General features: G+C 39.6%; 1 protein-coding gene across 1 annotated transcript in view; it reads right to left on the reverse strand.

The window, feature by feature from the left end:
• Positions 1–5,639: 5,639 nt before the first annotated feature.
• The window catches only part of APOO (apolipoprotein O), a 28,042-nt gene continuing 7,442 nt past the window's right edge, over positions 5,640–26,239 (reverse strand). The window contains exons 4-9 of the mRNA XM_063392962.1: positions 24,447–24,501; positions 23,270–23,365; positions 21,229–21,320; positions 16,149–16,256; positions 8,813–8,899; positions 5,640–5,952 (exon numbers count right to left, since the gene is read on the reverse strand). Of these exons, the coding sequence (XP_063249032.1) occupies positions 8,840–8,899; positions 16,149–16,256; positions 21,229–21,320; positions 23,270–23,365; positions 24,447–24,501 (411 nt within the window). The 3' untranslated portion in view covers positions 5,640–5,952; positions 8,813–8,839. The remainder of the gene's footprint in view (positions 5,953–8,812; positions 8,900–16,148; positions 16,257–21,228; positions 21,321–23,269; positions 23,366–24,446; positions 24,502–26,239) is intronic.

Raw genomic sequence — 26,239 nt, forward strand, 5'->3', positions numbered from 1 at the left:
AAGAAGTGTTGTGGTAGTAAAAGAGGATGCACTCACATTTAAGTTACCTCTTTTTTCCACAAGCTAAGCCTCCTTCCCCTTTACTGTTTTCTTCTTGGTCAAAACACAGTTGCTGATTTTAGCATCTGTGTATTTTGCTCTCTCATACAGGGAGAGATCATACTGATCTTACTCCATCAAGGCAGAAGTACAGCCAAAGGTTGTTTGACCCCAGGGACTTGTCCTTGTACAGTTGGATGCTGTGCAAAAGCTGCTAAATGGCAGAAGACTCCAATGTTATGTATGAATTGGCTCGCTCTCTCTCTTGGCAGGGACAGAGAGAGGAGAGCAGTGCACATTTCTTTCTTCTTCCAGCCAGAAACAGCTCATCCCTTTCATTGTCAGATGAACCCGGAGGCGAGTACAGGAGAGATAAACACAACAGACCGTGCCTCGCTGACCTCCCAGTGAACCACAGACAGGAGAGTGAGCGCTTTGCTCGTGGCACAGCGGGGTTTTCTCCAGCGCCTTCGCTGAGCTGTGTGCGAGGCGCTGCGCTGAGCCCGCTGCGGCCCCGCCGGCGCCGGGCCTGACTCACTGGCAGCTCCTGATGCCATTCCTCGGCCCTGGCAGGATATGAAAAATGCGTCCAGCCTGGCACACGACAGCAAACATAATCCTCGGGGCTGGCCTCGGTGCTTTCACCAGCCCGCTTTAGTGAGGGCAGTTTGTAAAAACGATGCTTTTAAGGCAGAAGATCAAAACCCCCCTGGCGCGGCTCCTCAGTAAACGCAAAGATGACTTCAGCGCGCTGCGCTGCATTACAGGAATTACAAAACTCTTTTTTTTTTTTTTTTTTGGTCCCACGCCGAAGTATCAGCGCACTGCTTTGAACTGAGGTTACCTTTATGATTCACGGCATGAATGAGCACTGAGTGTGCGCATACAAGAGCCCTGTACGAATCAGGAAATGGCTCTTTCAGGTCTCCTGACAAAAGGAAGTGAGTCTGAAGCTTGCAAAATCTACAAAGAGGACGCTGGTGAACTTAATCTGGGGCAGGGGTGGGGGAAGGGAAGAATCCATTTTCGCTGAGGATTGATACACAAACTCCCCGTGTACGCGTTTTAAACAACAACAACAAGAAATGAAAGGGGCTAAACCGGTGGTGGTGAGGGCCGTCTGCAGCTGCCTGCCTATAATCCCTGGCTGGTACGTGCATACAGCCACGAAGACACCTTTGGCTTCGTGCTGCAGCATTGGCCCCTTGGCTGGGGCGGTGAGGGCTCTCCTCCGCCCCTGGGGTAAAGATGCGAGCTGGCAGCGAGGGAGGCCGCGGCACCCTGCCCTCCCCTGCCCTCCTCTGCCCTCCCCTGCCCCGCACGGCAGCTCCGGGGCTCCCAGCGCCGCCAGCCCAGCGCCGCATGCGGCTCACTGCCGGTTCAAAGAAACCCATCGAACTCCTCCAAGGCACGCGTGCTGCGCCCTGGAGTTGGACGAAGGTACTCCAGATAAAGGCGGGGAGGATTCAGATGCAGTGGGACACAGAACAGCGGATTTGGAAAGATTTTGGTACGGGACGTGGTGGGTCCTGTGGCTTCACACTGCGACGGCCAAAGCAGAAAGAAATTAAGTTCTCCTTGTGAGGTTATTCCTTTATCCTGAACTCACTGCTCCCTTAAAATGCTCATTGCACAAGCCCCAGAAAAAGATGAGGTGCTCTCTGGCAGCCCTCCAGTACTTGTCTGCACAGCCCCGATGGGTAAAGGCTGCACCAGCAGCGTTCCTGTCACAGCATCTGTGCCCTCAGCACAAAGCGTGCAGCAGAGGACCCATCCTGTTACTACTTCATGGGCTGTGTTTGAACTTCAGCTTAGCCTTGCTGAGGAAGAGCTGGATACTCAGACTGAAGCACATCCTTTAGCTTTAGTCTCTATCAAATTCTTGAGTCTTGTGAATGTTAATAATCACACTACAAACAAAAAGAGAAGTTCCCTGACCAAGCTCCTTGCACAGTGAGCACAAAGGCCCTGGGATCAGGAGCACAGCTCAGGCTGTGCCACGGCTGTTTCCCAGGCACACTGTAAGCAAGTCAGCTGGGATCTTCCTCTCTCCAGAAGATCCAGCAAAGCTTACCCATAGCAGGATCATGCCTCAGTAGTTGGGGCTGGTGGTGGAGCACTGCATCTGGGTTATCTGCCACAGCTGGACACAGCACACGAGACTGACTGGCTTTGTGTGTTGGTCGGTAGATTTAGACCTTTAAATGCACGCATACACACAAAGAAAATTAGTAAGGAGGAGTCAAGGGAGCTTAGTCTAGTGCAGGCATTGTAGGTCCATTTCCAATGGAGCAGAGGGAGGGAACAGTCTTTTCAAGGGAGCAGACTTGTAACCAGCTGTGAAACATCCTCAGCCCACCTTTGATTTTGCCAGCTTTCAACATCAACGCAATGGTTACCAGAACACCAGCTTGAAAACGTGGCTGTCAGAGTGGCACTGTGAAGGAATCCATGAACTTCAAATCCAGCTCAGACTTTCATTGTTAAGCAGTGATGAATGTCACTGACATGAAATAGGAGAAAACACTCCAATTGCATCAATACACCAACATTTTCTCAAAAAAACCCAAAGAAAGTTGCCAGTTCCAGTCAACTTAAGAACCACATCCACTCCAAAAATACCAGAATCAGCTAATGGTACAGACTTAGGAGGACAGGGGGTTGTTGCAAATTAGAAACATACTTTTTTCTGCTAAAACAACTTCTGCTTTGTAGTTTAGATATTGTTATCAAATGTTTTACTTGTAAACAAGAAGCTTTTGTACCTGCCAAAAGCCCACTGGAAGGGGGTTAACCTAGGCAGCTGCCAGGCCACCCAGGTGGAACAGCCACACTGCTGAGGTTGCATCCAGGAAGGTCCAGTGGGAAGCCATGCAGGCCTTCACAGCGTGCCTGAACAGGCAGAATATTCCCTGTCAATAGCAGTTTATTGTGATGAAACTGGCTTTAGAAGTAGCTCAGAATTCACAGGAAGGTATAGAAATAATCATAACAAAACAAAACAAAACCAAAAAAAAAAAAAAAAAAAAGGGGGGGGGGGAATAAATCAATGCAGTTAATATTTGTCTGGAAGCAAATGTGCTCACACTGAGGTTTTTCTGCCAGTAACCAGCAGTAAAAAGTCCCTTCAACTCCCTGGGCACTGTTTGCAAATGGGGTAAAATGCAATTTCCTCCACATCAATCTTGGTCTTTACCGCTCTCCTTGAAGGTGACAGATGCAATGAGAAATGCTCCAAAACATTTGAATTATGACTGCTGTGAAGTCTGTGTCTGGGGCCTCCTGCAGTCAAGAGCACTGAGTCTAAACCAAAGTTTTGCAATGAACATTTGTGGCAAAATCCTTTGTGTTTATTGAAGGCTGCAAGATTGTGCACATTTACCCAGGCTGACTGGATTATTCCAGGCTGGTGATGCTCCTTCTAGCAAACAGAGAGGCTTTGTTGTCACTTTTGACAGGAGACATGCTGCCTATAAGAACTGCGATCCCAACACAGGGCCATCCTGATGACCTCCATTTCTACAACTTTCACATGCTGCAGATAAAGATGGTGTTTTTAAGAGAGAGCACTGCAACCTGGCCCCAACCTCTGCTGCAGCCAGTGGAGCCGAGGATGCTGAGATGAGAGCACTGCTTCAGCTGCACCCAGTTACCAAGCCAAAAAGCCTCCAGAGGAAGGATGACCAAACACAGCTCTTGGGTGGGGATTATACCATGTTTAGCCTACATTGCAATACCCACAGGCAAAGTCTGGCAAAGGACAACACATGCATGCACAATTTAGTTCCATGTGTGTGCATACACACACATATAGATATGCATAGACATCAACAGTGGTCAGCTCCTCTCCTGTTCCTCATTAGGAAGGTCTTTGCCAAGAGAGCTGAATGTTTACAAACTCTTGGGCTCCTACCAGCGTGATACTTTTTTAAAATTTCCTGTAGTTATAAAAACCAGAAGACATAAGGAAAGGATTCCAACTAAGGCTGTCTTGCTCACATTTTGGAACCATGTCTTTGTCATGTGTGTATGCAGGTGCTTGAAGGCAGTAATTTCCTGCTAGATAAAAGCATTCCAGTTTGATGTCAATCACTTGGGACATTTTTAAGCAGCAGTGTAAATATGCTGAATGAAGATGTGATCAAGTGAAAAGCATTTAAGTGATATTTATTAAACTCAGGCTTTTTAAACATGCACACGTGTATATGTAAACAAATAACTGATTTACCAAGTAATCATGTCCTTAAATGCCAATGTGGCATATGCCAAATATTGAAATACTATGAAACTGAAAAAAACCCCAGGCATCTAAAGCTGTATTCCTAATTCTATGATAATTATTCTCCATATGATATCAGAATGCATAATTGAAGAACCATCTTTAAGGGCAGAAACAAATCTGTTTGTATCCCAGGAGTGTTGTAACAAGAAGAGTTGCAGCTCTATTTCCCAAGTTTCCTTTCCACTACTGACAAAAACACTACTTTGATCCTCCCAAGCCTGCTTAAACTATGTTGGCAAGTTCAAAGTAAAAACAAAACCACACACACACCTCCCAAACCCCATGCAAGAACTCTGCTCCCTATATCAACACACATCTTTACCAGCCTAAAACAATTATAAAAACATGCACTGAACATGTTGGGAGATATTGTTTTTCTGCCTGAGGCAACCACACGCCTTATTGCCTGTACTAAAAAAGACTTGGTCTGTTTTATCATGCCCACACAGACTGGCATTCACACTGCCACAGTCTGTCTGTTTTCCTCTAAAAGTCTGTGGAATATGCTCAGCTGGAATACCTAACCACGCAATAACCGGAACACCTAACCATGGAGTAACAAAGATGTTTAAAAACATTTTGAATCTGATTTACTTTGCATTTCCTTCCCTGCTCTTTTTAGAAAGTTAATGTATCATACAAACACGTATTTCATTTTATCCTTCTCTCATTCCTCACATTCACTGATGAATTAAGGAGCATTTAAGGCTCACCAACACAGCTTTAAATGCTCTGAGCTACTTGGATTACAGTAACTTGTAATGCATGGAGCCTCAAAAGAGAGACTCATGGAAATGACAACAAACGATGAAAGGGCTTTATTGTGCACAGATTTCAAAATGCTGGAAATCCTTTTGTGATTTTCCTTCCACATCACATTTTTCCTCCCCTCCCCTGGCTGGGAGTAAGGAAACAGCCAAGTTATTCTATAGCTGGTTCCCACCACGGTAACGTTCTGGTTCCCATTGTGCCGTGCATTCAAGCACAAACAAGAGCAAGCATTATCAGCTCCATTCCCACCCATCCACCAGACAGGAACTCACAGATGCTTCATTACACACCTCCTGCCCGCACTGATGAGGCACAGGACTTGTATAGAAGGGAGGGGGGGACTCAGACAAAACACAAGAGTCATTGTAATTGTTCCCATTCCCAATTCTGTGAGCTCATGTTAGCCAAAACATCCTAACACTCTCAGCTTTCCTCGCTGGTAAAAAATACAAGCACTGTCAACAGCACCTCGAGAACCTCTCAGATTGTACAAACATCACATCTCTGAGTTTAAAGAAGACAAGAGATGGGGAAAAAATGAACCATGTTCTGTAACTGGAATTTTATTTTATATATAAATAATAAAGAGACCGAGGGATTTTGAGACTTGCTACTTGCAATGTTGATCCTGCAATGGGACAAGCATGGGCAGCCTTGAGTCCCACTGCAGAACAGAGGAGGAAGTCTCAAGACTGACCCAGAACATGTAGTGTCCTTTCACAGAAGCCACACCAGAAGCCCGAGCAGCAGGTCATCAGACTGTCCTGAGGCAGAAGGCAGATTAGTCACATTCAAATGGATTCAGATGGTTTTCATCTTTTTCTTGGGAAATTGTTGCTCACATCTATATTTTTATCCACCTATAACCAGAGAAAGGGGACAGAGGTTAAGGGGGAGACGGAAGGAGGGGGAAAGCAAAATTAAATTTATCACAGGCCTTTTCATTTTTAAAATGCAATCAAAACTTTTTTCTTTGATGTGGTAAGTTGATCAAAATCTGTTTGAGGAACATTCTCAACACCAATTTGCTTGCAGTAGAGAAATTTAACTCTTCATATTACTGACATTAGAGCATTAATGATCATGTCTGTTCTAGAGGACTCGATTCCCATAGCTGAACTAAATGCAAAGACAAAAGAGAACACTTCAAACAACTAAACCCCAACAGGAATCTTGTATAATAAACCAACTTTCTCAAAAAGAATTCTTTCCAATTCCCATCAAATGCATGTTTTCTTAATCTTACTTACTCTGTTGTAAGACTAGGGTAATTTAACTCAAAGAAATGGAATTACATAAATACAGATCTTGAACAGAGTGAAAATGAGATATGCTGTCTTCATGGAAAAACACAAAACCTTGTCACTTCCATGCAACTCCTAAACACAACAGCTGGATAAAATTAAAGCTTGCCTCTTCCACAGTGGGATGTGGTTTGAGCTGAAGTTTCTATAATTTTTGATGATAAACAAACTATAATAAAGGAGCTGCAATGCTGCTGGTTTTTGGAATAGAGAAATATGTTGTTGTCTTTAGCCCAATATGATTTTGTCCTTGGCTGACCATTCACCGTTCAGAGACCCATGCTGTGGCAAATCATTGAGGGAATGAGATTGTCTTTATTTTAGTAACCACATTCAACTAGGAATATTACCAACAGTTGAAAATGCAGTGAGACTTTCAGGACTGACCTCATCCAGAATAGTAAAATAAAAAAATGTGTCTTTTCATCTTTTCAAAGATCACAGCAATGTTCTCCAACCTTTGGCATCACCCAAATCCAACAAAACATTTGGACTTGGGTATGGAGTTAAATGACTGGATTTGATTTCAAGCACAAGTAACAAATTGCCACCCCCACAGAACAGCTGAACTTGGTACTGAATTGAACTTTCACCATCTGGTTGCCCTAGGTCAAAAATCCAGCAGTTCCCCTCATGTGGCTCCTCCAGAAACAACATGAGGTGAAGCACGTAGGTTTCAAAACCAGGAGCACTCAGGTACTTCAAGCTCCTGGGCAATTTATCTTCATTCTCTTAAAACCTTCCCCAAATAAAGAAAATGTGCCTGAAGCACAAGTCTTGCCATTTCAAAAAGTGAGCAAAGACCTAACAGAAATTATATTCATAGCAAGAAATTCTGAAAGGAAATAAAACCTAGTTATGGATTTCTGTTTGCAATGAATCTTGATATTTGTGCAGTGTCACAAACAAAAGCTCAGTTTTCTTGGTTTTTTATCATTTACTAGCTCTGTCCTAAATGACAATAAGCACAAAAATATTTCAGTGAATTTTAGAGAGGCTTTTCTTCCTCTTGTTTCGTTTGGGATTCTTGACACCAAAAAAAATTTTAAATCCTCCTATTATTGTTTTAGTTTTTATTTTACATGACTATCTTACAAACTGTTTGGAAAACATGTATCCTTAAGGACTTTATATTCATAGCTCTAAAGGGAAAGCTAAGGTACTCAGCACATCAGCCAGTCAACAGGCTCACATTGCTGCTGTGAGAATTAGCAATAGCAATTAAAAACACTTTAAGGGAGCCAACGTTAAAACCCAGGTTTTCTTTTAAAGCTGCCCATGTAGCAGTGGAATGCTGCTGCTCAGCAGATGGGTGCATTCCACCACATCTGCAAACAGACGTGACTGATGCTGATACATGGAAAAAAAAAAATAATGCAGTTTGCCAGATCTGGGCTCTATTTACACAGTTGGTAGTAAGAAAAAAAGTACATGTTTTCTGGTAAATGTAATTCTGCATATAAAAATTATGAGGAGTCCCTATAATGCCAGGATCGCTTTCTGATGTTTAGTTTTTAACATGATGCAAAAATAATACAGGGCAAAGAGAAGCAAGTAGAAAACATGTTCAGAAGAGACGTTCTTTATCTACTGATAACTGAGCAGACATCTGACATTTTGCGCTAAATGATGTCCAATTATGTTATAATTATTAGTAATAAGCCTCAAACACAGAGCAATTTTATCCTATCAAACCAAACCATCATGAAAAAGTCAAGAGGATATTTTTGTTCTGCTTTTCTAGGAACTGTAACCATAGGACTTGCTTGAGTTTAGAACCCAGCCCCGAGGCCAAGTCAGAACTGGTATCTCAACTCGAGTTTCTGCCTTGGAGAGCCTGGAAAATGCTGCTGTTATTTTCTCCATCTTTTGTTCCCAACAGGATTCATTTGAGAGCTGCATTAACATGAAAGGTCAGGCACATCATGGACTTTTGCAGGCTGTAAGGCAGTGCTGTACCCTGGCACTCACAAATCTTTACAGAAAATTTATCAGCAGGGAAGAGGTTTCTTTGCCCACCCTAATACTTGTACAAGCATGGCAAAGAATGCAAAGAGGGTTTTGGTATGGGGGGCAGAAATGGGAAGACAAAAAAGAAAATAAAAGTCCAAAACCAACCAATACCATGATCACAAGGCTTTCCTCAATTAATTCAGAACTCTTCAAGCAGACATATATTTACTTGTTATGCTTTAAAGATGAAGAATTTAGATTTCTTAGCTTAAATAGTGTTAGGGAGTGCATATATTATTGACAAATTTTAGGACAAATAAAATTATCTGTCTGCACTCTCTTAATCATTATCTGCACTCTCTTAATCATTACGGCGAAAACTACAAGTCAAATTGAAAATGTTCAGCTTTTCCAAGTTACTCTGCTGCTTAGCCACAAACTATTACCCATCTTTATCCTTTACCTGTTTGATGCCAAGTGATGTAGCATTCTACTTCTGGGTTTGCTCTTTATTTGAAGCAGCATGGGGCTTGTCACCCACTGCATCACCCTTGAGAAAGAAAAAATGTGCACAACATTTCAATTGAGGCAATCCATGATTAATGTTTTTACCAGAACTGAAACTCTCTTCAAAAGCTGAAATAAAAATATCTCACAAAATCAAGTGGTTCATGAGACTAATTCAGTATAATACACTCAAATATGATCTTCTACCCAACACTTTCTAAACTTTTGTCTTCCTGTAGTTAGCCAAGCAATTAAAGGATTTGAAAGAACAAGTATTTTCAACAGAAGTGCTTTGATTGAATCATTTGCCTGTATTAATAAGAGAGGATGAATACCCACAGAGTATTGCAATTTTGCATTCTCTGAATTCTGTGTGGATTTATACAATAGGCCTCTTTTAGCACATATCCTTTTAGAGGGTGTTCACACACTTTCCCCAACATAAATGACAGAAATCAAAGAATGAAGAGAAGCTTGTTACAGGGTCTGGTCTATGTATTTGCCAAGATGCTATAACAAACATGCATTTGATTGCAGCTTTAAATAGATATCCATTAAAAATACTTAAAGGGCCACACACATGGTTTGGGGACTGAAGCACATACAAGGACAAGCTGAGATGAGGATCTGTTCAGACTTGTGAGGACCAGACAAAGGGGGAATCTAATTCCTATCCACAATTTCGTAATGGGCATTTACATATTTGGAAGAGCCAAGTTCTTCTCAGAGATTCACGTCCAAAGGACAGGAAGAAAAGGACAGAGGAGCATGGGAAATTTCTCTTAGATCAAACAGCAAAAAATTATAAATGTATCCCACCATACCATCAATCACTGGAGCAGGTTTTCCAAAGAACTTTCTAAATCTCCACCCCTGGAAATACTCAGCACATGACTATATAAGGCCTGAACCACCAAATTTAACTTTGAACTCTGCTTTGAACAGGGGGTTGGGTGAAATAATCAGAGGTGGCACCCACCCTCAATTGTTCTGAAATTCTACACATGGAAATTAAACAGCATTTCCTCTTTATTCTAGAAGGCTATTTTTACTAACATGACCTAAATAAAGAGATGATTGGTGACAGCCAACACGGCTTCACTAATGGCAAAGTGTGCCTGACAAATGTGGTGGCCTCTTACAACAGGGTTCCAGCAGCAGATCTGCTTTGCTCCTGGAAGCCCCACCAGGAGTGCTGTGCCCAGCTCTGGGCCTGTGACACAGGAAGGATGGGGACTTGTTGGAGCAAGTCCAGAGGAGGCCAAGGAGATGATCAGAGGGCTGGAGCACCTCTTCTACACACAGGCTGAGAGTTTGGGTTGTTCAGCCTGGAAAAGAGTAGGCTTTGGGAAAACTCCAAGCAGCTTTCCAGAACCTAAAAAAGGGGGCTACAAGGGAGCTGGAGAGGGACTTTTCAGAAGGGCCTGTAGTGAAAGGACAAGTGGGAATGGCTTCAGACTGGAAGAGGGCAGGTTTAGATTAGATACTGGAAAGAAATTCTTTACTGTGAGGGTGGTGAGGCACTGGCACAGGTTGTCCAGAGCTCTGGATGCCCCATCCCTGGAAGTGTTCAAGGCCAGGATGGATGAGGCTCTGACCAACCTGGTCTAGTGGAAGCTGTTCCGGCAAGGGGTTGGAACTAGATTACCTTTAAGACCCCTTCCATTCCAAACCATTCGGTGATTCTATAATGCTAAATGTGATGGAAAACGTAGCAAAAGAAGCTAGAAGAGACAGGAAAATGTTTCAAAGAATGGGTCAGATTTATATATTACCAATTAAAGACAATAAGGGACCAAGTCTGTGCGATCCTGCATGTGCTGTGCTGGACATATGGACTCAATGTATTAAGATTCAATAATAAAGATATTTCTTAAATGTCTTATTCAAAAAATGCCTAGCAAGACCTTTAAAAGTAATTCTTTCTTTCAAAAACCCATTTTGTTTTGATCACTACCTTGGTTATTTCACAGTAGAGGAAATCACATCCACAAACCACACCCATTTCAAAATAATAATCTACTTTGTAATTTGCCTGTACAGGAACTTTTAAGTTAAGACACTTTACAATAATTTACATCAGTAATCTGACTAACGATGCCTCATCTCAAGAGTTTACTCAATCCTGAACAAATGAACTAAAAATAAGCTCCTCACAGAGAAGCCTGTGTTTTTCCAGTTTCTTGTTTTAACTTGTAAAAAGCAATTATTGTCTAGGTAAGGCTTTTGGTTTGTTTTTTTGTTGTTGTTGGTTGGTTTGTTTTTTTTTTTCATGTCCTGAAAGAGGAAAACAATCTAAAGCAACACACACACATACACAAGAGAACAGAGGTCTTGCTAAATTCCTTTGTTTCTATGAGGTCAGGAGATGTCATCACAGGGCTTGCCTTCAGTAAAACTATTCAGCCTGAGTTATTTAATTCAAGCCAATCCACTGATAGACTATCATTCCTCACACAAAGTCATTTGCTGAATTAGAAACGAAGAAGTTTTTAACTCCATCCACTGTATATGCCCACTGTGGAAATGGGGAGCCTAAGTGAGACAGCTCAAGCAATAATGTGATTTAGCCAGCAAAGGACTTCCTGTGGCACAGGCACATAATTTTACAAGAGTGCCAAAGTCCTCTAGCACTCTCAAAACCAGGTCAGAAGCAAAAAATCCATTTAGATCAATGACTCAGAAGACAGACTTCCTTTGTGCCAGGGTACCCTCTCACAGTCAGAAGCAGGCACACATTCAAGACAGTCCTTCTTCCTTCTGGCTCAACACAACCACTCCATAACAAATTTGGGTGGCCAGAGGAGTTCACACATCAGAGCTCTATCCCACATCAGAAGAGGAAATATTTTGCATTCCTGTGTTTCTGAGTGTTTCAAGTGAAAGGTGACTGATAAGAAATCTCCATAATACATTCATTATAAAATGGTCAATACATTGGGATTAAAAAAAAACCCCATCACTATTTGAAACTAAAAATAACACTGGAACCAAGGGGACTGTACCCTTTCAGTACACCAGTGATTAGAAAACACCCCAACCTAGCTCACACAGTATCTAACAGAGATACTTTGAGACCTAATCTTTAAACAACAAACTTTGCAAAAAACTCACCTTGATTACTCTGAACATTTTCCTTCCATAAAAAGAAAAACAACCCAAAGCAAACTAGCTAAATGTCAAACCCACAAATGTTTGGTGCCTCTTTCCCTTACATTACAACTAAGCCAGGTGCAGAAGTTTCTGTTGCTACCTCAGAAGCCTTGCAGATGGCCAGACCCTTTTACACTAATCTTACTAAAGCCTTGCAGATGGCCAGACCCTTTTACACTAATCTTACAAATTATAACTTCAAAAGTACATAAGATAGGTATGTATCTTTTATGCTTATGGAAACTCTTGAAAGGGAATGTCTGGCCACCAGGAGAAGAAAAAAAAAAAAAAAAAAAAAAAAAAAAAAAAAAAAAAAAAAAAAAAAGAAGCTGCAAAAGAAAAACCAAGGCTCACCTGGGCTCACAGATTAATACTTTACCTTCTGTCCCATTTTGTTTGCAATGTTTTGCTTGGAATAAAGAGAATATCACTGCTTTACCTTATTTATTCTCCCCCAGTCAATCAGTAACTTCTTCTTTAAGTTGACCTTGAGCTTAATTCTCACAAAAATGTGAAGTACTTTTAAAAATGTTGCTCTAAGCTGCCCTTAGAGAGATCAACTTTTTGCAGAGTACATCCTTTCTGTTCCATCCCACTTCTTCCACATCTAAATTCCCCACTGCCCATACTAAGGATCCAATCCAAAAGAAGTAATATTTCTTACAAGTTTCATACTGTTTTTGCACTTACTACCAAACAATAAAAGGAGGGCATTTTCTGCCAGAAGTAGATGTTTACCTTTTAGTTGAGATGACCACACTTTTGCCTGCCTATTCAGAACCTACCAAAGCCAAGCCTGACAAGCATTTTCTGTAGAAAGAAGCTCTCTCAGCTGCTTATGTTGTGTTTTAAAAGATGACCAAAACACATGTGACTTAAAACCTCTCTTTAAAACACAATTTAAGGTTTGTTATGTGCTGCATCTCATAGCAACAGTGACCATTGAGACACAGCCACTGGCAGGGAAACTGATGGGACAAGTCCCTCTTTGGTTAAGCACGAGGATCCATTTTTATTTTCCCCTGGAGCGAGGAGGGGGAGGAAGGTGTGGGGAGGAAGAATGGAAGGGGGAATGGAAAGGGCAGAAAAATGGAAGGGCCACAGGGATCGATTAGTGGGGTTTTATAGGGTGGTGAAGGGGCAGAGTTTTAGGGTTTGGGTCAAAGGAGGGGTTAACACAAGGAGAGTCAGATCAGATTTCAGCTTCCTACAAAAGGGGGGATTCCACAATGGTCACAATTTGTGATGCTGATGGTGAGACTCCCCAGTCAAAACACTGACACCACAATTTCCAACAGAGCTTTCAGCTGAAGAAGGTTCTCATCCACAATTTCCTTGACACATGTTCTGAGCAAGTACAGGAAATCACCCAAAGCTGAGCCCTCTTTGCACCCAGAGACATTCTGTAACCAGCTAGCACTTAATAAAATACCCAGATTGCCATAGAGATAGATTTTAAATATATTGTTATATAAATATATTTATATATTTTATATGTGTAATAAAAACATATGGGTTTAAAAACTGTATATTATTATATATTAGTATTGCTAAGTCACTGGTGGTGTCCATCAGCACACCAGACAGGAATGAAAACCAAATAAAATGCCATAAAAGTTTCTCTCAGTCTCTGAAGCTGAGACGGAAATTAGTTTTCTGTGAGATCTTACTACTAGTTGGACCAAAGTGGGGAAGGGCAAAAACAAGAAGAAAAGGAACAAGGGCTGAAAGAGGGATGTATTTAGAGCTGTAGTGCTGTTCTGGTTTTACACAATTTGGCCACTTCACTAAAAACAAGGGGTGCCAAACTCAGTGTTGCTGGGAGAGAATCCAGAATTGTTAAAAATACAGCAAAAGTCTTTGAATGGTATATACACAAGAAAGAGTGAGAACTAAGAGAAGGAAATTGCTTTTCTATGTGCTTCAGTTTTAGCAGAGGGATTTTATCCTGACATCCTGAAGAGCTGCATCCTTCAACAGCATATTAAAAACATTTATCTGACTGATTTGCTGTATGGAGGGGCTGCAGCCACAGTGTTTTGAAATGTAGGCACAGAAGTTCCCAGAATTCATCTTTCTTTGGCAGAACTCAGAATTCGGTTGATATGACCTCAATTTGGCACAGGTTTTTGTTTCATAAAACCTTCAGAAAATTAACATACCACATTTATTTCAATGACATATTGCTGCACAAACATGAAGTTATGCACAGCTGTGGTACCTATGACTATCAAACAAATTATGAGCAACATAACAGATTAACAGAAGCCAAGGAGAGACACCCATTTACTGTAGCAACAGGAAAAGGCTGCAGTGAATGTCACAAAAACAACAATAACGTCTTTTGCTCTGGCAGAGTTTCATGAAATGGGTTACATCTGCTGCAACAACAACTCAAGAGTAACATTTAGACCTGTCTTCACTAGTTCAGGATTCTAGCTGCCTAGAACAACAATAAGAAATATGCATACAAAAGCAACCAAATTCTTTCATAAGGTTGTCAAATTAAGACAGAAGTCACAGAATCTATCCTAGAATGCTTTGCCAATTTTAGTGTATGATAGTTAAATGCATTTTCTTCCATGACACTTCTGTATGAGTAAAAGCATCCAATAAACAATGGAACTTAAATGAAATTCTTCTGCGTGAAAAGTTGATACTGATTTGGTGGCACTAATAATCTGTTTGATTATTTCCATAACAAACCTAAAACAAACCCATCTCTGCCTACCCAGATTCTCAGCTACGTATTTTGTATGGTTTCACCAACACAGGCCAAAGGAAGCTTCAGAGCCAACTTCTTCCATTAGAATCACTTCTCAGGCCCACTCTAGACAAAAGTACATGACCTTTTACAGCTGCTGTTCAGCTTCTCTGCACAGCAGGCAGACAAGACCTTCCTTTAGGAACTTCAGAGGACAAAGCACCAGGAGGGCTGCTTGCCTCAGTGGTAAGAGATCTGTGAACTTAGGAAATGCAAGCAGTTTCATCTAGTGATCAAGTACTGTTCCTTCATTTGAGTCACAGGGTTTTTACACTTTGTCTAATCCATCAATCCACACAGCAACAGTTCACACTGACAGTACCTGAACAATGAGATGAACTTTTGGAGAACACCCATCAATGGGCATTTTGCTCCTTTGTGCAAGTAACAGGTTTTGGCAACTAAGGGGTGTGATTTAAAGATTCTGCAAGGAGGAAGAGAAAGAAGTGTGCTTACTCAGTGGTCTCTGCAGTTCTGCATGCTGTTTGGTTTTCTGCTGAGGAAGCAAGTGCTTGAATAAGCCTTATAATAAGATGAAAGTGTCAAAAGTTTTTGCCTTCCAAACAACTAAGGACAACTATGTGTTCCCTTTTGAAAACCTGGGACACAGTAAAAGAAAAACTTCAGCTATTTTTTACTAATGCTGTCAGTTTGTCTTTCTGAAATATTTAAACATTGCCTCTTTTTGAGTTTCTTTTTGATAGCCTAGGTTTTAGGAAAGGTACAGAACAATTAACTAACCTTTGTTTATTCAAGTTCATTTACTGAGTGCCTTGGGCCAATACAGGATGAGTATCCAGTGATGAAAGCCTTCACTCTGAGAAGACTCAGCAGCTGCCAGGACATGAGAACATTTCCCCAGCCCAGCTTGTTTGGAAGCAGTCCTATGCCCAGCCCTACCAAGGGAACTTGGTCCTATCCCTGAGGTCTATCCAAGTGCAATTCTGTCTCCAAAACACCTCTCTCCCAGTCACAGTGAGTTTAGAAGTGAATTTAAAACCACAGAAGCTTTACATTTACATACTTGAACTTTTATTTCTTTAAGCAGCAACTTAAAAAAACACCTAAAAACCTTACTTCCCAGGCTTTCCCTGGCACACATTTAATCAACTTGCTCAGTTCTCCAGTCTCTCACACTATGCTTCAGTAAGCCACCTACATATATTTCCTAGAACTCTGTTTGCTTGTCTGTATCAGGTTATACAAAAGGAACTTCCAAACAGCATTTCTGAAAGGTTAACTTTAAGTGAGCCTGTTTTTCCACAGCTTAGAAATAAAGGCCAAGTCACAGTGGAACAAAACCACTGTTGTTTGTAAATTTTTTGTCTGAAAAGGCAGCGGTAAATTCAGAAATCAAGCTCCTCAGTCTTCTTACCTTATCACCTTTTTCCCCTGATTTCTTCTTCTTAGGATTATCCTTCCAAAGAGCTTCTACAGCAATATATCCTTGAAGACTCCAGTCATACAGCTGTGTGCCAGCAACCTTTGAAACAGAAGACCTTTTAGAAAACACAAACCTAATAATCTGGGGAATATTGCCTTGCTTCTTGTTTAAGTGGAAGAAGTCTCAAAATACAAGTTGTTTAACTCTTCCTGCTCACAATATACAGCATTAATAAACATTTTGGAAAGTAATGTCACATGAGAAATAAGAAAAAATAACATATTAAAAAACTGTCTGAAGACTATCTGAATATACATCTGTACAAACAGGAGTGGAATGATGCTGTGTGGAAACAATCCTGGTATTGACATTCAACATAATTAATAAGTATTTGACATTCAACATAATTAACATATGCAAAGTATGTCTTAATTTGACCATACCCATTTCAAAGACCCTATTTAGGGTTGCCAGTATTTTACAATTTTAGATGTTCCTCTTATTTGTTTTTTAGAACTTGCTGATAGATGAATGTAATGAATAACCAGCTGTCAAACCTCAAAAGAGACCACAGCTAAGAAAGACTGTATTTGCTATATTACACCAACAGCTATTTTATGACAGGAAAAGGCCCTAAGTCTAATAAAACAGTATCCCTTGTCCTTTATGTGACAAGGAATTGTAACATTCATAGCACCCTTTAAAACTAAAGAGTGTTAGGTTTTATAGCCAGGCTCAGATCTATAGTGACTTTCAAATCACTATCTGTTTCTCTATGAAGAACAGCAAAAAGAACTATTTGTACAACTAAACAGCTGTTAAACTAAAAAAACCTTATGAAATCAACAACTAAGGTATTTCTCTCTTCTACAGGCAAAGGCACAAAATGCAAACTCTGAGAACAGGGCAAGGGTAAATGTTTCTGAAACAGTCTTCTGATGCTTCTGAAAAAGTTTCTGAACTATATTTTTAAGTATCTTCCAGTCTCCATCAATTCACCGTTCAGAGATTTCCTGAGCCAGAGGTTTTTTATGTGTGCAAAGAGGCCCAAGGAATTTCCCTTCTATGAACTTTTTGCATTAGTTCAAGGGGAAGTGCACATTTTTAGCATCCCTGTGCCAAGTTGTTCCACTGTTGGATTCACATGGTGTGAAGAGCCACTTCCCCTTGTTTGTCTGATCTGTAATCAGCACGACTGATTACACCAGTTACTACACAATGGTACAAGGATGTGCTTCTGGGCAGATACCATGTGCTTGCTACCTTACAAAAGAGGCTATTGAATGACTAGAATTAAAAGAAAACAAACCCAAATCAGCAACTACATTTCCAAGTCACAATTATATCCAAAACGTAGGCTGTCTTAAATAAAAAGTATCGTTTTTGTCACCATATCTGACCAATTACTTTGGTTTAAACAAGTCTATTGGGTGCATTCAGTTTTTCCCTATAGCTGAAAGTGATAAGGGTCATCAGAAAAAAGGACATCAAGTGAACCAGTCAAATCTCCAAAACTGCCCAATTTAAATATTACAGTTATAGAGAGTTATTTTATTTTTCAGTATCAGAAGTGTTCATTCTCTAGCACTTCAACAAACAAGCTGGCTCATCTGAAAAGATTGTGGTCCCCTGTGCAAACAATACAAACCTACCAGGACTGAAAAATAATTACAATAAACAAAGCGCTGGTTTTGTCTGCAGTATTACTGAAGACACAGCTATCAACATAAAGTGAGAAAAAACAACTGTCCTGAAGCCATTTTTTTGTTTCTGCTTAAAAATACTCCATTAAAATATTTAAAACCACACTGAATGCCTAACAGTACAAACTTAAAAATATTCTTATTATAGGAGTCATATGACCAAGTGATTTATGAATTGCATTAAATGAGAAACTGGTCATTCATGTTGCTGGATTACATAGCTACATCACAAGGTACAGCAACCCAGACAGTTCAGTCTGCCAAAACTAACCAATGTTTCACCAGTGCACAAACCACCCACGAGCCAGGACCCACAGGCCCTTTCCCAGTTGAAAAGTTCACTTCTAGGCAGACTGGAAATGCAGGCTACAAGGTCAACATGCTAAAACACCATCGCTGCTGAATGCAGCGCTGTAAGTGGGTTTGTATGCTAAACAAACTGGTTCTCAAGTCAGATTGAGTGGTTCTCAGCAGGCATTCTGAGAGTTTGAGGTGATCACAGGCCACCAATAGCCACTGGGCACTACTGGGGCAGCACCCATGGTCTCCAAGGCCCAATGTGCCACAGAGCACCATGAGCGTGCACTGCTGACCACACTGGGTGTCACACAGAATTGCACACACACAGAACTGCCATTAGCAATTCTCTATCTGTGTTTCACACTGAGAAGCTACACTGAGAATCCACTGGTTTTTCTACCTTTACACTGTTAACAAAGCAGTCAAAGTGCCTCTCCCAAGCATTCTGCAGTGAACATGGATCAAGTGAGCCCAGCTCCTGGAACCGTGTCCTGCTCCAGCTGTGCCAGCACAGCTGTTTGTGCCTGACACACTGAACAGGCAAGGGACAAGGTATAGGCTCAAAAGACATAGAAATAACGTGGTTTGCTGTGAAAGAAACAAAACTGGCACACTGGGAAGCTTTTTTTTCTTTCAAGAAGAATGAAAGCATAACATTCAGTACTTACAGTACTTTAGTAAGTTTGAAAGGTTCTAATAAGAAAGGACAAAATTTCATTCTAATGATAGAGTGACGTAAATAACTGTGTAATGGAAAGTTCTTTCCAGATGGAAGACAAGCCACAGTAAATACAAAGTATTTTGAGTATATTATGATTAGCTGGAAAGCAATACCATTTCAAAACACTAAATAGGATTCCACCAGAATTAAATAAGCTTTAGTATTAAATTCAGTTCCCCTACTACATACACAGTCTGATCTTTTGTTCAAAGTTATTTGAAGTGTAGTAATACTGACGGTGAGGAAATGTATCCCTTACAAATTTGTGATTTATTAGCATTTGTGATCTATTATTTATTAGATTAGTTACTAAAGCAGGGGGAAAAAATAAGTCTATGTATTTCTTCTATCTTCAGTTAGATGAACAGTGTGTGAAAACTACTTGTTACCAATGATGAGCTCTGTTGCTACAACTTCATGAGGAATTCATACATCTTAATTAAAGACAAACTTTTACTTCCAGAAGAATTAAGTGTTGGACCTCAACTACAAATACATTTTACTGTGTGTATTCCACCTCTTCATTGGAAAGTCTTAAAAGTGAGACAGAAACAAAACCCCACAAATTAAAAAAACAAAAACAACACAACACCCAGTGACGGGAATTATACAACTGTAAAAGAAAAAGCAGTGACGAAATACTTAAGTGAGGAAGAAAAATAAAAAAATATATAAAAAATAAAATAATTTAAATTTATGTTCCAGAATATTTTCTATAGTGTTTCATTAACTTGGCAAGTGAGTTTTGTACTGCGGGCATTCCTTTCTAGATTTACAGACATTTTTTGAAAGGCTTATGAAACATTTTAAAATAATTAATAGCGATGAAAGTATTTAGAATTTCAGATTAAAGCCTAAAAATTATGGATGGTAAGATATAATATGCTTTAAACTTTGCTTTTTTAAGAAAAGAAAAGCACAAGATAGATTAGAGGAACCAAAACAGTATCTAGGATATTACTCTCCCCACAGAAGTTTCCAAATTCATACGTCTACTGTCCTGACCAAGTCAACAGAGCTAAACCCATTCCAATCTCCTATCAGATTTTTCATTACAGTCAAACTAAGAACTGTGAATTAATCAAAGAGCAATCATGCACTTCAAAGTTCTCATAAAATAAACTAAGTATTGTGAAGCTGTTAGCACCAAATCCATAGTTAAGCCTGAACTGAGCTTCTTTAAAAACAGCAACATCAGTTTGAACAGTGTTCAATCGCTTCCCACTTCACTGTTCAGGAGGCAAGTAGAATTTTAATACACAGTTTCCAACAGAAATGTCTAAGCTTCTTCAATTTTGATGGGTTTTTTTCCCTTCCACTTGAATAATTTTCACTGTCTGACAATAAGTAAACAGAATTATCTGTATTTGGAGCATCTGAATCCTGGAAGCAGTAAAAAAAATTTCCATCAAAGATCAGAGTACCACCATGCTGGCAGAGTTCAACTCAGCAGTTTTGACTCTCCCTAAGTCAATGACCTTTCAATTTTCAAAGAACATCATACGTTCTTGAGAATATCAGATTACCATTCTGACATCTCAGGGCTATTCACAAGGGGCCAGTAACTAGACAGCAAATTTACCAAAGGCTGAAATACAAAGAATTTCTGAAAGATGTATGTGCACTGTGAGTGGTTAAAAGCTGGATTTGAAACACAATGTGATGGAGAACTGAGGCATCTGCCAGTACCAAGTGTGGACAGCAGGACACATGAGCTAACATCAGTAAGGGCTGTAAGCAATTCTGTGGTCTCTTCAGTTCTTTCTCTCACAGGAAACTCATTTAAGCAACTGCAAGTTAACATGTTTCTTGTGTGCCTGAAACAACAAATCCATAAATAGGGAATCCAGTAAGCTTGCAGCAGATTTCTAACCTGTTCCAGAATGTGGATGCTATCTTTCTTAAAGCCCCAACCAAAAAAAAAGGCAGAAAATGTCAATAACATCTACCTCAAAATGTTATTATGACTTGTCTATAGAAACTTTTTTTCTTTCAAACAGTTTTTATTTGCTCACAAGGTATTTCATGTTTCCTTAGTACTGTAAGTAAACACACAAACTGTACTCAGCACATTTATGTTAATTTAGTGTTACACGAGGTTAGAGGTTTTGAAAGGAAATTACATTCCTCTAACTGAAGACAGCACTGCAGATGTTAGAAAAAAGTCACTAAAAGGAACATGTTTGATTATCTTTCAACCCAGACTGCATCTACTTTGACAGAATAACCATAATTTTGTTAATTGCCACTGACATGGCTTTTAAACATGGGTGACCAGTTAATCTGAAGCTAGGAGGCAACAATCAAAGTAAAAGACACTTCTCCAAAGAAAGGTATCATCACTGACCTTTGCAATAGCAACTGCTTGCTGGGGGTAATACATGGAGGTACCAATACCCATGAGAGCTGCAGGATACACCAACTTCTTTATTTTTGAGCCTGTTTTGTAACAAAAAAAATCAAAACCAACACACTATTGTTAGAGTATATGTTAGCTAAGTCAGCTGAATGGCTCTAACATTTTATTTATAAACAAATTTCTTAAATACATTTTAGTGTATTTTCTCCTCCATCCTACCAGTTTTTTAAGAAACATAATCACTCTGATCAGTAGGGGCCCCCCTAAGAATTTGCAAAACTTTGTAAGCTTCACTAAGATCATATCTTAGATTGATTGTGCACATAAAATCCCTTGTACATAAACTGCTGACCAAGCCTGGGACTAGGACTGGACACATCCAGGCTCCTCTGAGCAGGAGTGTAGGAAGGAAGGAGGCTGTCTCTGAATCCTGTGGCTCAAGAGGAGCATCCTCCCCAGACAGCTCTGGCTGACCCTGTCCTCTGTGCAGGAACTGATCAAGTGTACCTTGCCCATCAAATCCTTTCACATCATTGCTAGATATCAATAAACACGTTGCTGCTGCTCTCCTACAAGTGAAGTCCATCCGTAACACAAGTTAAAACTAATTATCTCTAATGGCATTTTAAACCAAGCTGGATGACTGCACAATATTCACATGATTAAACTCTGAATATTCTCCACTTAGTGAGCAGCTGTGCATATTCAAGTGTTATGATTAGACCTGGAGGATTTCATCCGTACCTTCCAAGAGGGCAATTCCTCCACAAATACCAAGGGAGGGAGGGATAAAATAAAGAGGACTTTCAGTAGCATCAAAATTAAAGAGCACTTCCTTCTATGGTTTCAAAACTTCTGGAAATAAGAGTCATATTTTAAACTATTACCAGAAGAAAAAAAGTTTTAAAATTATGGTTCCCATCCTAAAAGATTCACAAATTTAACATTTTTAGTATGAGGTATTTTCATTTTCATTAAACTTAGGATCCTCTAATCTTTCAATTCCAGTCTCAAGACTGCACTCTCTCCTCTCCTCTCCCCTCACTTTCCTCTCCTCTCATAAATGATGGAAGCTGATCTCATTCATGATCATGCTATTTGAGAAGCAGGAATTTGAAGAAAAAGAACTTCAAACAGGGAGTTATCTTGATTTCATTTAAAAAAATATACTAGGAAAAAAATTGAAGTACTGCTTTCACCATCTTCACTGGAAAATTAAATATTTTGAGGTACACTTCTAATTTCTACACAGCCAAGCACACACTTCCAGTTCAACACATTCAGGCCCCACAAAGGTTTATTTTTGTTCAAACCATGTCCTCAGTGGTATTTAAATTCTACAGCTTTCAAGTTCTCTTACCTATATTTCACTACATTAAGAATATCTCAGTGCAAGCACAAAATACTTCTTCACACTTAACATGTCTTAGATTAATCCTTCTTTTTATGAAAGCATGAACATTTCTTCAGTAAGTGTGATGAAATTAACTGTGTCATTTTTCTGTAATGTAAAATGTGCAAGTATTTATAGTACACTAAGAGCTCACAAGTCTATTTGGGAATCACCATCTGCAGCAGCTCTGCACATGGACACACAGTACTTTGAAAAAACTCGAATATACAACTAATTGGACACATATCATAGTTCAGGAACATCTGTACTTTACCATAATTCACCTCTCTGTTGTTTTCTACAGTAACATATGCGATCAAGAACTTCAATAATTAAAAATATTTTAGGCTAAAAGATACCAAACCAGTCCTTTGCTATTTCTGTTATACTAAGATACCACCAGGAAATATGGAAGACCAAATTTTAGTAACCAATACAGCAGTGATAAAACATTAATTGTTGGTTATTAAACACCTTTTCCATTAAGTTTCTTTATAATTGGACGAACAGTGTAGAAACATGCTTGTACAGTTAATTCAGATCTCCTTGTCACAATTAAAAATTGGTGCCCTAAAACCCACAAAAAATTACTTATCCAAAATCGTAACATAACCAGTTCAAATGGCTTCCACTTACCTCTAGCAAGAAACAATCCAACAATTCCAGCAAAACTTATCACACCAAGTCTTGGATAAAATCCTGCAGGGGGTTTTTGGAGAAATTCATAGCCCTCTGAAAAAAAGCCAGAAACAAGTGCTTTAATGTAACATGAAAGTATTTTTGTGATAAGGAATCAACAATACATGCTGGCAATTGTTACAAAACACAAAAAGTTATCAAAACACATTTAACTATCATGTGCATTTTAGATATGCTGGCAAAAAATTCAAAGCCTTTGAGACCTTCTCTAGTGACACATGAATGAAACTGAATATTGTATTGTATTCCACCAGTTTTCATGGGAGCTTTGCCTTTGCTCCTGGGCCATCTGTTTTGTTTTGCTCTTTTGCATCTCAATCATCTTTTTCAAATTAGTGATAAAAACTTTTGCAAAATGGAATTTTAGAGTTACACGTTAGCAAGAACCAGATTCAGTAATATACTGTACAAAAAACAAATCACAGAACAATGGAAAGAGACAGCAAAAACAAAGTGCACTCTAAGATGGGAGTCTGGTGGGGGAATGGAAAACGATGGAAAATCTTTGAGTAGAAATGCTAATGAGTTCAAAAGACTGAAACCACTAAGTTTAAAAAAAAGAGGTGCAGTATCTGAAATAAGCTCTACACAGAATCCATGCTCAGTCCTGGCAAACCCCATTATGAAAGGATGCTCACAAAAATAAAAACAAATTAAAATGATTTGGGATTAATTCAAAATTCTTAGGAGACCCATAGAAGCAAACCAAAATGAAACATTACAAACATTACAAACAAAAGATCAAATGCGTGTAACAAGTAATAAACTTTCCAGCTTAGTTTCAGCTACTAAGCTGGGTCAAGCAAATACTGATGGCTGGGAATAAACTGCTTTTAAAACTTTTCAAAGGGTTTTTCCCCTTCTCTTCCTGCATAATTAATTTTTAGTGACATTGATAAACATAAATGCTGGTCTCGGATTTTAATTGTTTAGAAATGTAGTGTCATAAGTGACCCACACAGGAAATTCAAACAGATATGCAGTGGAAATAAAGTAGTCTTAAATGCATTAGAAATTACACATACAATCATGCTTAATGTAATTGCCTTTAAATTGAAGATATAGTACAGTCCTGCATTTTAAACTGCTTGTTAAGGAAACTACGCTGATTTACCTCTACCATGCTCAACAGCTTTTTCTAACTTGGGCATAGCTTTGGCATAAAGATCCTAAAAAAAAAAAAAAAAGAGAACAAGGGTAAATAGATACCAAGTAAGTAAAATATTAACTATAGACTGTAACTGATCTGACAAAGAAAGGAGAAAAAAAGGAAGAAAAAAGTGATGGGTCCCTAAAATAACTTACTTTTATTCCCACTTCCACCCTTCACTTATAGAGCTATGCTTGCTCAGTGTTACATTTTGCGTAACTTACAGATTTTTCTCAAAAGTGTCTTTGGACAGAGATAAAATATAATACTGCAAAACACAGATGTCAATCTCAGTATTTTAATAAGATCGGGCAGCTGAAACTCAGAATTATCTTGGGTTTCTCTGTATATGCAAGTATTGCAAAAATACTTGAGGATGCAAAGAAAAGAAGTACAACACTGCAATAAACTCCCTCCTCACGCTTCACAGGGGTACATGACTCATTCTGCAAGGTGATAAATTCCATTTTCCACCAGACTGTCTTAGGCTAACAAGACTGCATTTCAAAGTGATTTAGAAAATTAGATGTCCATAGATATCCAAAGTGAATCAAAGACACTGCATCAACCCCCAAAGCCCAGTTCTAGATTTTTTTCAGACTGAGAATATTCAGGAAAATAAAAGAATGCAGACTGCCTTTTATCAAACTAGAAAAAAAATCTCAATAAAAAGAACCCTGTTAATTGTTATTTACATTTATAATGCTTCAGAGAGACAGTGTAGGGCTGTCTATAAACTAGGGAACAAATTCATAAACATATATGCCCAAAGCTAAAGCAGAGAATAGTCTTGCAATTCCACCTGAGCTGCATCTGTGCAGAAGTGAAAGCATTTGTTTATGATACTGTATGGGGATATCTTTAGAACTTCCATCTTCTTACTGGCAAGAGTGCTGTAAAAAATCTCATCTGTCATGAAAATAAAAAAACTTTAGCATGTGACACACAACATAACTTTAAATGGGTGTTGGTCTTATTAAAAGCCAGTTTAAGGAGAACTTGGTCTAAAGAACCCAGACGCTAAGTCTGATCTTGTCACAACTGAAATATAACTGGCTCATTCTACATCTGAGTTTTGAGCTGCATTTCCACTACAGTTAAGTAGTTCTGGAAAAGTAAAATGCATCTACAAACATAACCAATTTCATTCTGATTATTCTGGGTTATCTGTTTGATATTAAAGACAACTGAGACACACCTAAATATTATTTTCTTCAACACAGCAGGGATGGGCAGGGGGTGTAAAACCAAAGCTACCTCTGACTACAGTTAAACAAGATTGCCCCAAACCCATAAAGTTTACATGCCTGCTTCATAAAATGAGTCAGTAAACCACTGCCAGGAAATGGCTTGTTGTGTGTGAGCAGAAGAGCACATCTTATGTCAATGGTCACCAGACAGACAAAAAAAAAAACCAAATAGGATGACAACAGGTCAGCAAGACATCAAGCAAGGTTAAAGGCTAACCTCCTCTCCAATTTCACTCCCCAGTTAAGGTTACCACAGGCAACCAGACAAAACCCATGTGTTCAGGAGGCCAGAGCCCTGCCTGTCCTGTGGAAAACCCCCTTCCCCTCCCAGGCTGCAGCCAGGGCTCCTGCTGGTGGCCCTTCAGAAACACCAGACTGAGGAACTCTGACAAAACGTTTCAGTCCTTTACAGGCAGCACCACTCAGAACTCCCAGGCAGAAAGGAGACCCCGATCTGAAGAGCCTGGCTTTCAAGGGAGAGCAGGGCAAAGCGCTGGCAGCTTACGG

Source organism: Prinia subflava, chromosome 3 (assembly GCF_021018805.1).
Source record: "Prinia subflava isolate CZ2003 ecotype Zambia chromosome 3, Cam_Psub_1.2, whole genome shotgun sequence".
In the NCBI taxonomy this organism is placed as follows: Eukaryota; Metazoa; Chordata; class Aves; order Passeriformes; family Cisticolidae; genus Prinia; species Prinia subflava.